The sequence below is a fragment of the Hemicordylus capensis genome, chromosome 3 (genome assembly GCF_027244095.1).
Source record: "Hemicordylus capensis ecotype Gifberg chromosome 3, rHemCap1.1.pri, whole genome shotgun sequence".
NCBI classification, from domain to species: Eukaryota; Metazoa; Chordata; class Lepidosauria; order Squamata; family Cordylidae; genus Hemicordylus; species Hemicordylus capensis.
In genome coordinates, this window is record NC_069659.1 from 246858239 (window position 1) to 246872679 (window position 14441).

Below are 14441 nucleotides of genomic sequence, written 5' to 3' on the forward strand. Positions count from 1 at the left end.
CCTTCAGTATCCCACAATGCACCGTGCTAGGAGTGCAGTGCAGTGGGGGATTCCTCCACTGTCAGGTGCTCTTGCCACTTGGCTTTGTGCAGCCCGATCATGCAACCCAAGCATGCACACAACTGGGTACTAGGGTTCTACCGCAATAATAGCCCAGGTTAAAAAAAAACAAGCTACCAGGCAAGGCAGCTACCATCCCGATCCCAGCAAGGCATATATATATTCCTAGTGTAAGCTACTTGAGATAGCGTTTTAGCTTAATGGTACAATCAATACCTGGTAGGTTTTTAACCTTTAATCTGAGGTAGGTTGTAGGCTAGGCAAGTAAGTTTTAAATGAATTGGACCAAAAGTGGACCTGGTTTTTTTCTATGATGCTTTGAGTATAAACCAGCAATGATGGCTAACCCAAAGAATATCTCACTCAGAATTTGGGTAGATTTAGGATATGTTCCTTGGGATACCTTCCTGAGTAGAAAAAAAGAAGAAAATCAAATTTCTTTCTTTGCTTATTTTTCTTTTTTGCAATTAGTTTTTGCATTTAACCATAACATTACTGGCCTATAAATTAGTCATGACTGAGCACTGTTGAAATAAATTAGGTAAGGCATGGCTAACTTAAGCCCCATTAATTTCAATGGGACTTTGTCAGGAGTAACTTAGTCTGAATCCAAACTGCAATATTTTTTCTGTTCTTGACCGTTTCTTTGGCATCCCAACAATGTATTAGGAGTGGTACCCCTGTACAACTGTGATGGAACCAACACCCAGAGATATAAGGTAGCACAGTGAAAGTGATACAGAGGAATGCTGTCATAAAGATCAAGCAAGCATAAGTCAGGGTAGGGAATGAACTTGTAAGTGTGACGTTCAGAGAAAGCGAGGCTATGATGGTTCAACAAAAGATATGAAGAAGTGGGTTTGGGAGAAAGTAAATTACGGAGGGATGGGGAGGCTTTTCTATTTATAGAGGCTGCTCTGGCTATTTGCAGAAGGCATGGAGCCTGAGAGAAGGGGACAAAGGAGGCTGGTGAGTTTATGTGCACCAAAAAGATGTTAGTTATTTATTACATTTATATCCCACTCTTCCTCCAAGGAGGCTGGAGTGGTGTACATAGATATGTTTATCCTCACAACAACCCTGTGAGACAGGTTACAATGAGAGAGAAGTGACTGGCCCAGGGTCATCCAGTGAGTTTCATGGCTGAATAGGGATAGAATGAGAAGGGACTGAGGGAATTTCTTCAGTAGAATATGGGTCCAGACCATAGGCATATTAGCAGGAGTGTGGCTATAATTAAGAACAGCCCTGCTGGATCAGGTCCAAGGCCCATCTAGTCCAGCATCCTGTTTCGCACAGTGGCCCACCAGATGCCGCTGGAAGCCACGGGCAGGAGTTGAGGGCATGCCCTCTCTCTTGCTGTTACTCCCTGCAACTGGTGTTACTCCCCTGCAATTGAGCAGATGGCTTCAAAGAACCCGGGGCCCCAGCTCCTGAGGGCACCCCAGCTCCACCCTTCCATATTTTCTTCATTATCACCCTCACTCCGAGGGGACGCGGGGGAGAGGGGTGAACTAGCTATGCCCCTGCATATCAGTTGCCCCTGCTAACTCGGCAAAGAGGCACCCTTTAATGTGGTGGTTCTCTTTATTTAGCAGCGGGAGAGTAACTGGCCCTGTCCACCCCCAGCACAGTACTTCCAGTGACTGTGGCTGGTGTCTGTCTTATGTTTCTTTCTAGCTTGTGAGCCCTTTGGGGACAGGGATCCATCTTATTTGTTTGTTATTTCTCTGTGTAAACTGCCCTGAGCCATTTTTGGAAGGGCGGTATAGAAATCGAATGAATGAATGAATGAATATCAGATAGAAATCTTTCCCAACAGCCACTTTATGCTACTCTACTTAAAACTGATTCATGTTGAATTTAATCAGACCCTGCTCTGACTAGCCCTTGCCATACATCTGCTGAAGAAGCTTTAGGGAGATGTAAGCTGCCTAACTGTGTGAAGGGATGCAGACAAACATAGCTACCATTCTGACACGTGTTTCTGCATGTTACCCCTGCCCCATTGTTGTGGAGATATGCATGCAAACAGTGCTAGAGAGATTATAGAAGTTTGCATGTGTGCAATTCTTGTCTCTAAATGCTAGGTGTGGTGTGCTCATGGACACACTCTTTGAGGAAGTCAGAAAGCAAAAGTGATGATGGCTGCTTAGAAATGCTTCATGGTGTACTGATTACTTTGCCATTTGTATGTAAGAATTTTGTTCCCAAGCTTGAGTTAGAGGTTTATCATGCAAAGTTTCTTTGGAAAGGTATTTCCTGCAACCCATTCCCTGTTTCCTTTATGTTCACTCCAAATGCAGGAATTCTTACTGTAATTACAAAACTACTGCTCTCTGAAATGGAGGGACATCCTGGCCATTTGTAGGCTTTTTTTTAATGAAGGAGGACAAGCATGGAGATAGTTTCATTAAATCTGTATTTTTTAAAATGCTTAACCTTTTTCTGGGTTGTTATATACTCTGACAGCAGGGTAAAAGAGATTTTTGTCCTAACTTAATCAGCAGCTGGGTACAGCTGCTGGATAGAACGAACCTCTCCTACCCAGTGTCTGCTGCCACACGGTCACTTCCCCTTGATCTTGGTTTTAAGCTGCAGACAACTGACAAACGAGAGCACTCTTGGCTCCTGATTTAGTGAACCAGCCTACAGTGTAGTTTCACCCTGAGACCAAATTTTTAGTAATTTCTGTGTTCTGTTCTGATATTCTGTGTCACTTTAAAAGCAGTCTAGGTATTAAAGCTCAGGGGCTTTTAATGCACCAGGATAACCTGTACAACTCAGATCTCATGAATGACCTGAGGCACATGCTGTCTGGTGAGAGAAAGACACGTTCCTGCCAGGAATAATGGAATGGCCATGAGATCACAAAAAAACAGTTCACTTCTTATCTGAAATCTCAGACTCAGACTAATATCTGGGCTGGAATTTCAGGTGCTTCTTGTTCTCCTGAAAACTCAGATGTAAAGACTAATGGTATGTGTGCAGGTAGTATCATCTGTTTTTATTTGTGTTTCGCATGGTGATCCAGTGCTGATCGTTGCAAATATTGATTCTTTTATTTATGAATAGGGAGTTGGCTCCCACATCTATTATAAGCACATATAATTAGTAGACAAAGAAAACCACTGGGGAATAGTGGCCTGCCATTATGACTATATCTAGGGTTGCCAGCTGACCAGGAAAAAACAGCCCTTCCCTACTCTTGTGATTTGAACAGCAGTCTGGTATGCAGAAGTCATACTTGCAGAGGTAAGTATTGTCTTGCTCATCAGCTGCTCATGTCTCCTGATCAAAGGCCCAGGAGTAGGTGCTTGTAAAATATTAGCAGCCTTTGCAATGAACTCATTACTGTTTCTGATTGCGGTCGGGAGTATATCTCTGACCAATACCACTGTCATTTTAAGCAATAGTTATAACTAGTTATAAGTGTCCACAATAATTCAGATTCACTGAATGGCCATATGCATATTCATTTAGTCAATTCTGGTTTTACTACTACCCAAGGTTATACCTTCTCTGGTAGTAAATCTTGTGGCTAGACGAATCTATTGCCAGTGCCTCTGATTATCATCATCAGCATATCATTAGTGATAACCTTGTTCCCTTGTTGGCAGGAAGCTTCCTTAAAGAGGCTGCACAGAAGTTTAAGGAATTGATATAGGAGCAAAGGGTTAAGCCCTCCTCTTGCACACTGCATCCCTGGTCCAAACTGAGGGCTCATTTATGGCTGCTTTTTGAAAAAAGAAAAAGACATGGAAAGTTTCAGTCACAGAACTCCTATGTTAAGTCTAGTTTGGCCCGTAGAAAAACAGCTTAACGTAATTGTTCATTTAGCAGCTCAAACATGTAGTCTATTCAGACGAGCAGTGGAAGATTTGAGATGGGAACTCTTGCAATACTATAGGAGCACTGGATGAGTTCCCACCCTGACATATTACACTGTTTACACAAGTAGAATATTTGCGCAAGTTGTTAAATATGCAAATATTAGCTTTTTGCTCTTCCCTTTGCTTACTCCACTCTCAGGTCATTTTTCCACAGTTGAGGTTCCTAGGCATGTGTATGGCACAGCAGATAAAAAGCAGCAGGAGAAGGGAGTGCAGGAAGAAGCAACCTTCCCCTGCCTCTGATCCTCCCTTTGGTGCTTTCTCCATCACAACATTCTAGATTTCAAATGTCTCCTTTGGCCCTCACTGAAGAGTTCCTGAGTTAATATAAGTGCTACACAAATGCTCAGATCTGAAGATGTCATGTCAAAACAAAACACCCTGCTATAGTTCTTGTTTTATGTGTTCTCTTTGAGCAGAATTAACTGGGAAGTTCTCCTGGGAGTTATTCGCACATGGCTTCATGCTGTGGGGTAAATGGTGAGCAAAGCCACTTTGAACTTACCTCACAGCATTGAGGGAAGCAGCCCCTCCCCTCTGCTTTTGTGTTTGCTTTTGATGCAAGTTCACATGACATGTTTTCCTTCTAGTGGTGGTGGTGGGGAGATTACTAAAGAGCTACATCTGCATTTGTAAAGAGAGTATCCCTCTTATCATGCTCATGATTCTACGTCAGTGCCTCTCCCTATTTGCTCTGCCATTTTCAGAAAAAGTAGCTTAAAACCAGCATTTTAAAAACCCGGAAACACATCAAGATAAGCTAGAATTTGCAAGACAAAGCTCGATTTGTGTGTGGAGTGGGTCCAAGAATCTCCAAGGTACTTCGGGGTAAGTTTGGCTGGTGTGTGAATGCACACATTCTCTGCCGAAGGAGATTTGGGGCAGAAGCCCTGTGTGTAAAGCCTCCTGCATGAGCCCCATTCAAACTCCCATTCACCTCTGTAAGACTTGCTTAGGAGGACTTCTCAGTAGATTGTACCCTTTATTTGTAAGCACCAACTGGTATCATCAAAGCCACATAGAGGAGATTTTCTGTTCCCAGCAGAGAAAGACAAATTCTGTTCCAATTTTTATCCATTTTCCTTTAGTCTCAACTGAACTTATTCTTTGGAGAATAAGCCTGGTAGATGTTTCCTTGCAGCTGTTCTTTGCCAGCAAATAACTCATTGCTGTGGCATGTCCCTGTATTTTAAGCCAACACGAACACAGCATATTTTTCCACTGCTTGTAGAACTATAACTTGCTTTGACTTGCAGAAATCTTATCATATCTTCAGATCAGTCCAGGGTTAATATGTGCTTTAGCGAAGGGTTTAACTCACTGGAAGGGTAATTTTAAAAAACCCACAACTGCATACATTTTACTCTCAGTACAAAAGGGAAAAGGCAGAACCCAAGTGACAAACTGCATGAGCATGTTTTCCCATATAAGGAAAGATAATGGAGAGAAGACATCTGCTTTCTGTTAAGTTAGATTACTCTTTGAAGTCTCTAAGTTCACTAAAGCTTATGTTAATATAGTTTTAAAAATAGATATGAAAGAAGTGTAATACTGGAGAAATAGTCTACTACTACAGTATAGAGTATGATTTCATGTTTCAGAAAGCAAGCTGCATCAAAGTTTGAGCGAAGTGATTTTATTCCATATGTGGGAAGGGAGGCTCATTAACAGTTGCACACATTTTTTCCAGACGGTGAGTGGTTTGGTAACTTAGCAACACAGAAGAAAAATGGTAGGCTAGTCCCTTACTTGAGAAAACAGCCATTACTCCACAGTGAGGAATGTAAATTTGCAGCTGATTTCTGAAACTCTAATGCAGCCTGCCCTGGACAAATTCCAGTTGTGTTTAATAGCATTTACTCATCCCAACTCAGTGTGCACAGGATTACAGCTTTTGATTTGTAAACAGAACTGTTCAAAGAATAGTTAGTTCTTCATTCTTTGTAGAAACATTTTAACATCATCTATTCTATGCGGACCTGGCACACTTTACCTTTATTATATGGGGTGCGGGGGAGGGGAGACTATTTGTTCAGTTTAGAAGAAGTCTGTATCCATTCTGGCATACTTCACAGAGTTACAAAACTCATGTGCCATTGATACGAATATAGAATTGCAGCATTATGGAGGCCTATTTACTCGCATAAGGTTACTCTCATCAGAGTAAGACTACTCTCATAAGCATTTGATGTAGTGCTTTGGATTGTCACGCCTGTGGAAAGTGACAGGATGAGTAGAAAGTGATGTTGTCACTATTTACATGAATGACTTCATTGGGATACACCTGTTTTGATTTGGCAAGAGGCGAAAGGGAAAGTTGTTGCTCAACAACAGACAATAGGTATAGGCACTGAGACACCACAATTTAAGTTTTATCCATCTGAAATGAAGGAAATGGTTTGTGAATGGTAATTTCATAAAATGCACATAAGAGGCAGGGGCAAATAATATGAGGCAAATACACTTCAAGCAATGCAGGACAATACAAAATGCAGTTTGGGGGGATAAATATAGTCCAAGAAGAGTTTATTATTTTCTGTGATGGGTAGACGAATAGATAATGTATAATCACTTCTGGAAAGAAGTACTAATATATTGCTCAGAAACAAATCCCTCTGTGTCCAAAGGGGACTGTTTTCTAGTTCATGTGTTTAGATTGCGGCATCAAGTTATCAAGTCTTTTTCTTTCTTAAATTATAAAACAATTTCCTGAAGGCAATTGCTGTAGCTAATACACAACCCTGAAGTAGTAAATGGGATTGAAAGAAGTATTTTAAAACAGGGCTGCTCGGAGATAGTGGGGCCATTCACATGACCTACCGGGTGGGTTGGTGAACAGGCGGGGGGAAGGCTTTCCAAACCTTGCCTTGCCCCCAGTTGGTTGTTTGGTGGGAGCACGGAGCACACTCCCACACGACCAGCCCTACTCCGTGCAGTGCGAAGCAGGGTGGATTGATCTGAGGCTAGGACTTGTTGTCCCGGCCTCTGTGAAGCCCACAATGCAGTGTGCAAGACACACGCTGCATTAGGGGATTTGCAAGACACACGCTGCATTGGGGAATTCTCCCAGGAGGCGGGCACTCTAGGTGCCCATCTCTGTGTTGGGCTGGAAGCAGCCTGTGCTTGCACACGAGCAGTTAGCTGGGAGTAAGGGAGCACTTGCTCCTTTAACCTTGATTAACAGCCAGGGCAAAAGGGGGGCTTGGTGGTGCTGGCCGGCCAGGATCAGGCCCAATCCCAGCTGTTCTCATGAGCAGCAGCATAACCTGGGCTGGGCATCCCTAGCCTGGGTTAGGCTGCATGTGAGAACAGCCTCAGTGTGTGGTTAATTAGGACATGGTACCTCTCCTTTCTTTCTTTCTTTCTTTCTTTCTTTCTTTCTTTCTTTCTTTCTTTCTTTATTTATTTATTTATTTATTTATTTATTTATTTATTTAATTTCTGCATAAAGTAGATTCTTGGGAAGATATTCTTTAGAAAAGCATGATGTAAGCAGCTGTAATTTATTCTGCAGAAGGGAGCAAGCAGATGAGTTTCTGTTCTGCAACCGGAGGCAAAGGGAGGCCATAGATAAACCCACACAAATGCATAATATGATATGAGTCAGTCAAATCTAGGGTGTACCCAAGGGTTTCCTCTCACAAGCCCTCCCCATATCTTTATATACGGACAGGCGTTTGCATGTCCAAACAGCCTTGTCCAAATATGGAAACAGCTTCTCCTAACTTGAAAGAGGAAGTACGATGAACAAACTTCTTAAGCCTATAGATGTATATGAGTACAGTTCTGGGCATAAAAGGCCAGTGCAGAAGGGAGCCACTTCCCTCACCCACAACCTGATGCACTAGTAGACCCGAACCACATTTGCTACCCATTCCTTCACATGAAGATGGAGATATGCAACAGAGGGGTATATAAATACTTCTTGTATTCGTATATGCTGGCATATCAGCAATTGCTCTCATGGCAAATAACAGTGCAAAGCATTCCCCAAGCAATGGTAAAAACAGTTAATACAATAAAGCAAGAATAATCACCAACATAACAAAAAGAGCAAAATCACGCTGATTATTATGCTCATGCCAACACACCATTCTACATGCCTTTCTACATATTGAAATATATCTACAGCCAATTTTTAAAGAAGATGTATCTACAGATTTTTTATTTTAAAATCCCATAATCAGTTCATCCAGCACATTTAATTACAATATTCTTGTGGGCACCTCTAGTATCTTTATATCCACAATATTCTTGTGGGCACCTCTAGAATGGGCAGCTCTAGTATCTTTTTCAGACAGCAGGTTTTACCGTGAGGCTTTACTGTGAGTTTGATGCTCAATGGATACTCTGACACAAAAAGGTGGTCTCAGTTTTGCCACTTACATAAATCAGGCTCAGTTCCAATACGGAGAGAAAACCCAAATCATGTGTGAAGTGCTCTCTGTTATATCGCACGGACTTCAGGGTAAATCTGGCCAATATGTGAATGCAAATCCACCCTCCCAAAGTAAAGTCAGGGTAAAGTTGCTGTCTGAAAAAGCGAATGGTGAGAGCATTTAATAGACAGGACACCCCATTTAAGAAGGTCCATGGTGGTAGGAGGGGTCCATTCAGAATAGAAAGAACCTGAATTACTCTCTCTATACTAGTTACATTAATTGAATATGCCCACCTCATCCCCTACTAAGATGCCCAGTGCAATGTGTGGGGGCAGTAAATGGAAGGGTAGAACTAACCCCACAAAACCTAGACCACCCACCACCCATGGTTTTTACATATGCAGTATTGACAGGACTGGCCAGTGTGAAATTCTTTGCTAGATGTCTCTTCCTCCACGCCTGAATGCTGTGGGGACAGGGAATATCTTCTTTTTCTTCTTGTATACTTGATATAAATGCTAGCTAGATATAAAGCAGCATGAAGTGACCTTTTTATCTAAAATTAGAAAGCAGTCATGTCCATCTGTTTGTGAATGTGAGCCCAATTTCTCAAATGACAATGAAGTTGTTTCATCTGGATGGCAGTTTCAGCAACCACACCCTTGTACCTTATGACAGTAATGTAAGGCTAGATTTACAATCAGGATAGTTTTGAAACGTTTCCAGCTGAAGTTTCCATTTCCTCATATTATGAAGGCTTGTCTAGCTGAATTAGAGTTATTGGTTTAATTGAATGCTGTTCACACTTTCAGCCACCTTTAAATTCTAGAAGCACAATTATGGCAATATATGGAATTAACCATCAGTGCGTGGGGGAGCAGGATACAGTTATAAACCCAGCCCTTGATATGTCGCATGGACAAGAACGCTTCCATTGTGTCTTCCATTCCAGGCCTGTCCACAGAGCCAAGTGTAGGCAGGGGTTGGGATCTACAAGTGTAGGTTGGGTGAGGAAAGCTGAGCCCTCCCCTCACCTATGCTTTACTGCAAAATAACAACTAGGTTTTTTTAATTTGTTCCCAGGCAGAGATTACTTATTTTTTCTCCATAGCTCTCTCTATGAGGAGAAAAATGTGTAAGAAGCAGGCTCAAGGGACAAAGCATAGGCAGTGGAGGGTTCCAGTGTTTCCTCTAAGAGGGATCCCCAGATGCTATTGACTACAACTCCCGGCATCCCCAGCTGCAATAGCTTTTGCTTGGGGATTATGGGAGTTGCAGTCAACAACATCTGGGAATCCCTCTTAGAGGGAACACTGGAGGATTCATCTCCTCTTCACACCCACACATGCTGAAATTTAAAAAACTCCCCCACCCATTTTCTAGGGATTTCACAGGAGACCTAGTTCTGTTCTACTGTCACAACTGGTTTGGTCCTGAGGCAGTCTTGTCTTCATTATATTTTATTCTGGTGGTGTGTATTAAGAGTGAAGACTGAGTTATATATTCTTCAAAATCATTCAGTAGAGCCATGTGGAAGGGGATCATATTGGTAAATGCTTTCTCCCCTGTGTGGGAGAAAACTCCTCTCTTGCAGAAAGCTAGTACCTCAGGGAGGGAAGCTAGGCTAGACCATTTCTCCCTGGTGCCAGGAGCAGCTCAAATAGGTGGAGGTAAATGAGCTGCAGGTACAGCTCACTGCTCCCCACTCTGGCTCCCTTGTTCTGCCTCCCCTCCCCTCCACCACCATGTTAACCCCAGCCATGCAGACTGCTCATTCACCCAGGCTGGGGAACTGTGCAAATAAGCGGACTGCATGCCTGGGGCTAACATGGCAGCAGGGAAAGCAAGACACAATGAGTTGGGGTGGGGAGGGGTAAGGGAATGAACTGTACTTAAAGCTCATTTACTACCCCCTCCCCAATCCACCTGTATGGGTCTCTACTGTCTGATATACTAGTTTTCTAAGTGCAGGGATGGTTTTTTAAGACATGAGATAACATGAAAAAAATGTGATTCTTCTCCTGGGTGCTTTCCAGATTAGACCCTGCAACGGGGTCACGTTGTATCTCAGAAGTGTGCTTCCATACTTCTTGCGTTGTGACACTGCAGTCCTTACATGGTCAGCAGGGTGCCGTTCACATTTCCGATGTCTTGTTTCGAATTTAATCGCTGCAATATAGAGCTAGGAGGTTGTATATCTGGCGTAAAGAAATTGCTGTTTTTTCGGGTTGTTAGTTTCCGTGAAACTGCTCCCCCTGCTGTTTACGTTTTGAATGCGACTTGCCTGAACAGAGGAATTTTGCTGCTGTTGAGCAGCTAGTCTGGAAAGCACCCTGCAGTCAGAACTGGTACTTTAAAGAAATAACTTTATTACATGATATTTATTGATCATATTACTCAGTTCTTAGGCGGCAGATGGCAGTTTCTGTTGGGGTTTGTGATTATTTAACAAAGCACCAAGGAAGCTACCACTCCTGTTACAGAGTGCAGAGTTTAGTAGTTGCAGGTATTTAAGTAACATGCATGGAGATCACTGCAGATTCTAAGTTACTTATCTAGATTATTGGTGAAGTACATTTGAGATAGGGGAGACCTAGTCCTATCTATCAGCTACATAATGAATAGGTAGGGAGAGAGAAAGATGTTTCCATCTTCTCTCTAGGAAGAAAGGAAGAGGACTGACTCACTACAGGAAGTACCGAGGAATCAAAGCAGGGGTCATAGAGTAGAGGTAAAGCAGGGACAGGCAGAGGCGTATCTAGGGGAAATAGCACCTAGGGCAAACACTGAAATTGCGCCCCCTGTCCAAGCATCTGACACCCATCTTTCAGATAACTTTGGCATAATATCAGCTGAAAAATACAAGTCAAGCTCGTTAATCTTTTAATATTTCAAAAACTATGTTAGCAGTGGACTTAGCCAGATCAAAAAATGCTGGAAAACTACAAATTTCAGTATGCTGGGGCTCATGAAATACCCAAATACTATGTGGAGGTGTACTTGGAAAACTAAACAGAAGTGCCTGTCTAATTCTCTACTATGTATTGTAGCATCACCATTACATACGTTTTAAAAATCAATGGAGAATTTGACTTTTCCCAGATACTCTGTAAATAATTAAAGGATATGCAGAGTAAACTGTGTCACTGCTTGGAATATATTCTAGTCTTTCAGAAAGACAGTTAAAATGAGAGAAAGAGAGCAAGAAACTCCCAGTGGGCCTTAATATTAAGGATTTCACACTGATTCAAAGACAAATTCACCATTAATAGCCATATTAGCAAGACATCACATTTAACTCACTTATTACAAGAAGCAAAGTAAGAGCAAATGAATACAATCCTAGCTCATAATCATCAGCTCAGTATTCACAAGCCCTGATTCTCTGTACATAGTGCTAATCTGAATATGTGTACAGTGACTTATATTATATATTATATTTTTTTTACCTGTAGCCCCTTCAGGGGGCTTCCTAAAGGCTGGGGTTTTTGCAAAGGTTCCTCCTCCCTCCACTGGCCTCTAGGGCCTTGCAGGGACCATTTGAGCATGTGCGGTGGCCATTTTTAAAAATAATCTTTTTTTTTTTTAAAGGCCACTGAAAACAAAATGGTCACCGCGCATGCTCAAATGGCCTCTGCCAGGCCTGGCATGACCTAGGGCCTCACAGAGGCCATTTGAGCATGCACGGTGGCCATTTTGTTTTTGGCAGCCATTAAAAAAAAATTAATTCTACAAAATGGCGCCCCCCTTCAAGTGGTGCCCAGGGCACGTGCCCTGCCTGCCCTACCCCTAGATACACCCCTGGGGACAGGTAAGGATACCTTCACTAGCTACCTCTGCTCTCAATGCCCCTAGTGGTCATTAGGATAGTTGGTGCAAAAGGTCGATGCACTGGAACTCCATCTCCAACAGTTTCACCCAGAAATTGTCGTGCTAAATTAAAAGTGAGGGAAGGTACTCTTGCTGGAGAAGATTTTTACTGTGCCACCCACATGCTGCTAGTGCTAGCTATTTAGACAAGCAGTGATCAGCACAAGGATCACCACACCACAATTCCCATGGGGCTTGCTCAGAAAACCACTTGGAAGCACCCTTAAATTGCAATTCAGAACACATATGCTTAAAAATAAGTTGTGATAATGACAATGGAGCTGCCATCTATGTGATTGCAGCCTTAGTACAAGATCTTTTGAGTTACACGTGCTGATATCTTCACCATTTATTTATTTATTTTATTTTATTTATTTTATTTTATTTAACATATTTTTATACCACCCAAAACTTACATCTCTGGGCGGTTTACAACAAAAATTGAAATAGTATCATACCTGTTTCCAACATGTCCCTATTTTCCCATTTAGGTGAAATGGGTTAACATCATTTGTTGGAAATGGTCTTAATTAAAAAGGGAACTGTTAGTAGGCTTCACTGTGCGGGACCTTTACAGTATTAAGGTTTCAAACTGTGCCAGCTGTAGTGTTGGAAGAATGTTACAATTAGACCTGCTATGGTATATGTCAGTAGTATACAGGCATGTAGGATTTGCATGTCTTTTGCTTACTTTGCATTATGAGGGCACCATTGAACAAATGGTCCATGTTGCCAGTTTTGACAGAGAAGAACAGGAGATTTATCCTAGCTATGCTGTTCCTCTTTCACACAATCAAGTGAATAGATTGTCAACAGTAATAAAAGTTATTTTTTTAGTGTTGGAGTTCCTCCGGTGGTCAACTATAGCTTGTAGATAAAGACTTCTAGACTGGGTCAAGATCTTCCAAACATTCATAAATACTGTATATGTTTTTAGTGCAAAATAAATTATAAGCAAAATAAATTATTTAACAGCATCAATTGTGTCATATGCATTTTTTACTCTGAATTTTTGAAACTGATTTGATTTTTTTGGTAAGGGATGTCAGACAAGAACTGGCAACCCATCAAAGAAAAGTACTGTTGTTTTTTATACTTCAGCTGTTCTCTTAGTAATATACTTCCCTCTTCTCTTTCAGGCTAATTGGCACAGCAACGGTAGCACTGAAGGAACTAGTGGGCACGCAAAGTAGATCGCTTCCATACAAGAATGTTCCCCTGCTACATGAAAAGGGCCTTGGAACAGGAGTGAGTTAACTTCCTTGTTTTCATTGTTGTGTGTTCTTTACTGAATTTGAAAGACATAGGAAAATTTTTAGCAACATATCTAACAAACACTCTTAATAGATTCTTTGCAGATAAAATCTCCTGTATTCGGGCTGACTTGGACTCCACTATTTCTGCAAAGTCTATGAAGGGGATGTCCATCAATCCCTCTTGCAGTGTTGGATTTGATCAGTTTCAATCTGTGGTTTCTGAGGATGTGGACAAACTGCTTGAGGCAGTGCGTCCTACCACTAGTTCTCTGGACCCTTGCCCGACTTTTCTGCTTCTATCTAGCAGGGAGATTGTTGGATGTGGCCTAGTTAATATCATAAATGCATCGCTGAGGGAGGGTAGGATGCCTCCTTGTTTGAAGGAGGCAATGATTAGACTGCTTCTTAAGAAGCCTTCCCTGGACCTCCTAGTTATGGATAGTTATAGGCCAGTCTCCAATCTCCCTTGGTTGGGCAAAGTGATTGAGAGGGTGGTGGCCGAGAAGCTCCAGGTAGTTTTGGAGGAAATTGATTATCTAGACCCATTTCAAACTGGCTTTATCGCTGGCTATGGGGTTGAAACAGCCTTGGTTGGGCTGATGGATGACCTTTAATGGGGAATCGCCAGAGGGAATGTGATTCTGTTGGTTCTTCTGTATAACTCGGCAGCATTCGATATCATCGACCATGGTATCCTTCTGGATCTCCTGAGGAGTTGGGGATAGGGGGCACTGCTTTGTAGTGGTTCTGCTCCTATCTCTTTGGTAGATTCCAGATGGTGGAGCTTGGTGACAGTTGCTCCTCAAAACAGGAGCTGTTATATGGAGTACCTCAGGGCTCAATTCTGTCACCAATGATTTTTAATATCTACATGAAACCTCTGGGTGAGGTCATCAGGAGATTTAGTGCTGGGTGTTATCAGTATACTGATGACACCCAAATCTACTTCTCCTTTGCATCCTTATCGTCAGGAAATGTCA

General features: G+C 42.1%; 1 protein-coding gene across 4 annotated transcripts in view; it reads left to right on the plus strand.

Moving 5' to 3' along the window:
• Positions 1-14441, plus strand: part of MYOF (myoferlin) — a 137583-nt gene that overhangs the window by 13942 nt on the left and 109200 nt on the right. For all 4 annotated transcript variants that reach the window (XM_053310744.1, XM_053310745.1, XM_053310746.1 and 1 more), the window contains exon 4: positions 13345-13453. In XM_053310744.1, coding sequence (XP_053166719.1) covers positions 13345-13453 — 109 coding nt within the window. The remainder of the gene's footprint in view (positions 1-13344; positions 13454-14441) is intronic.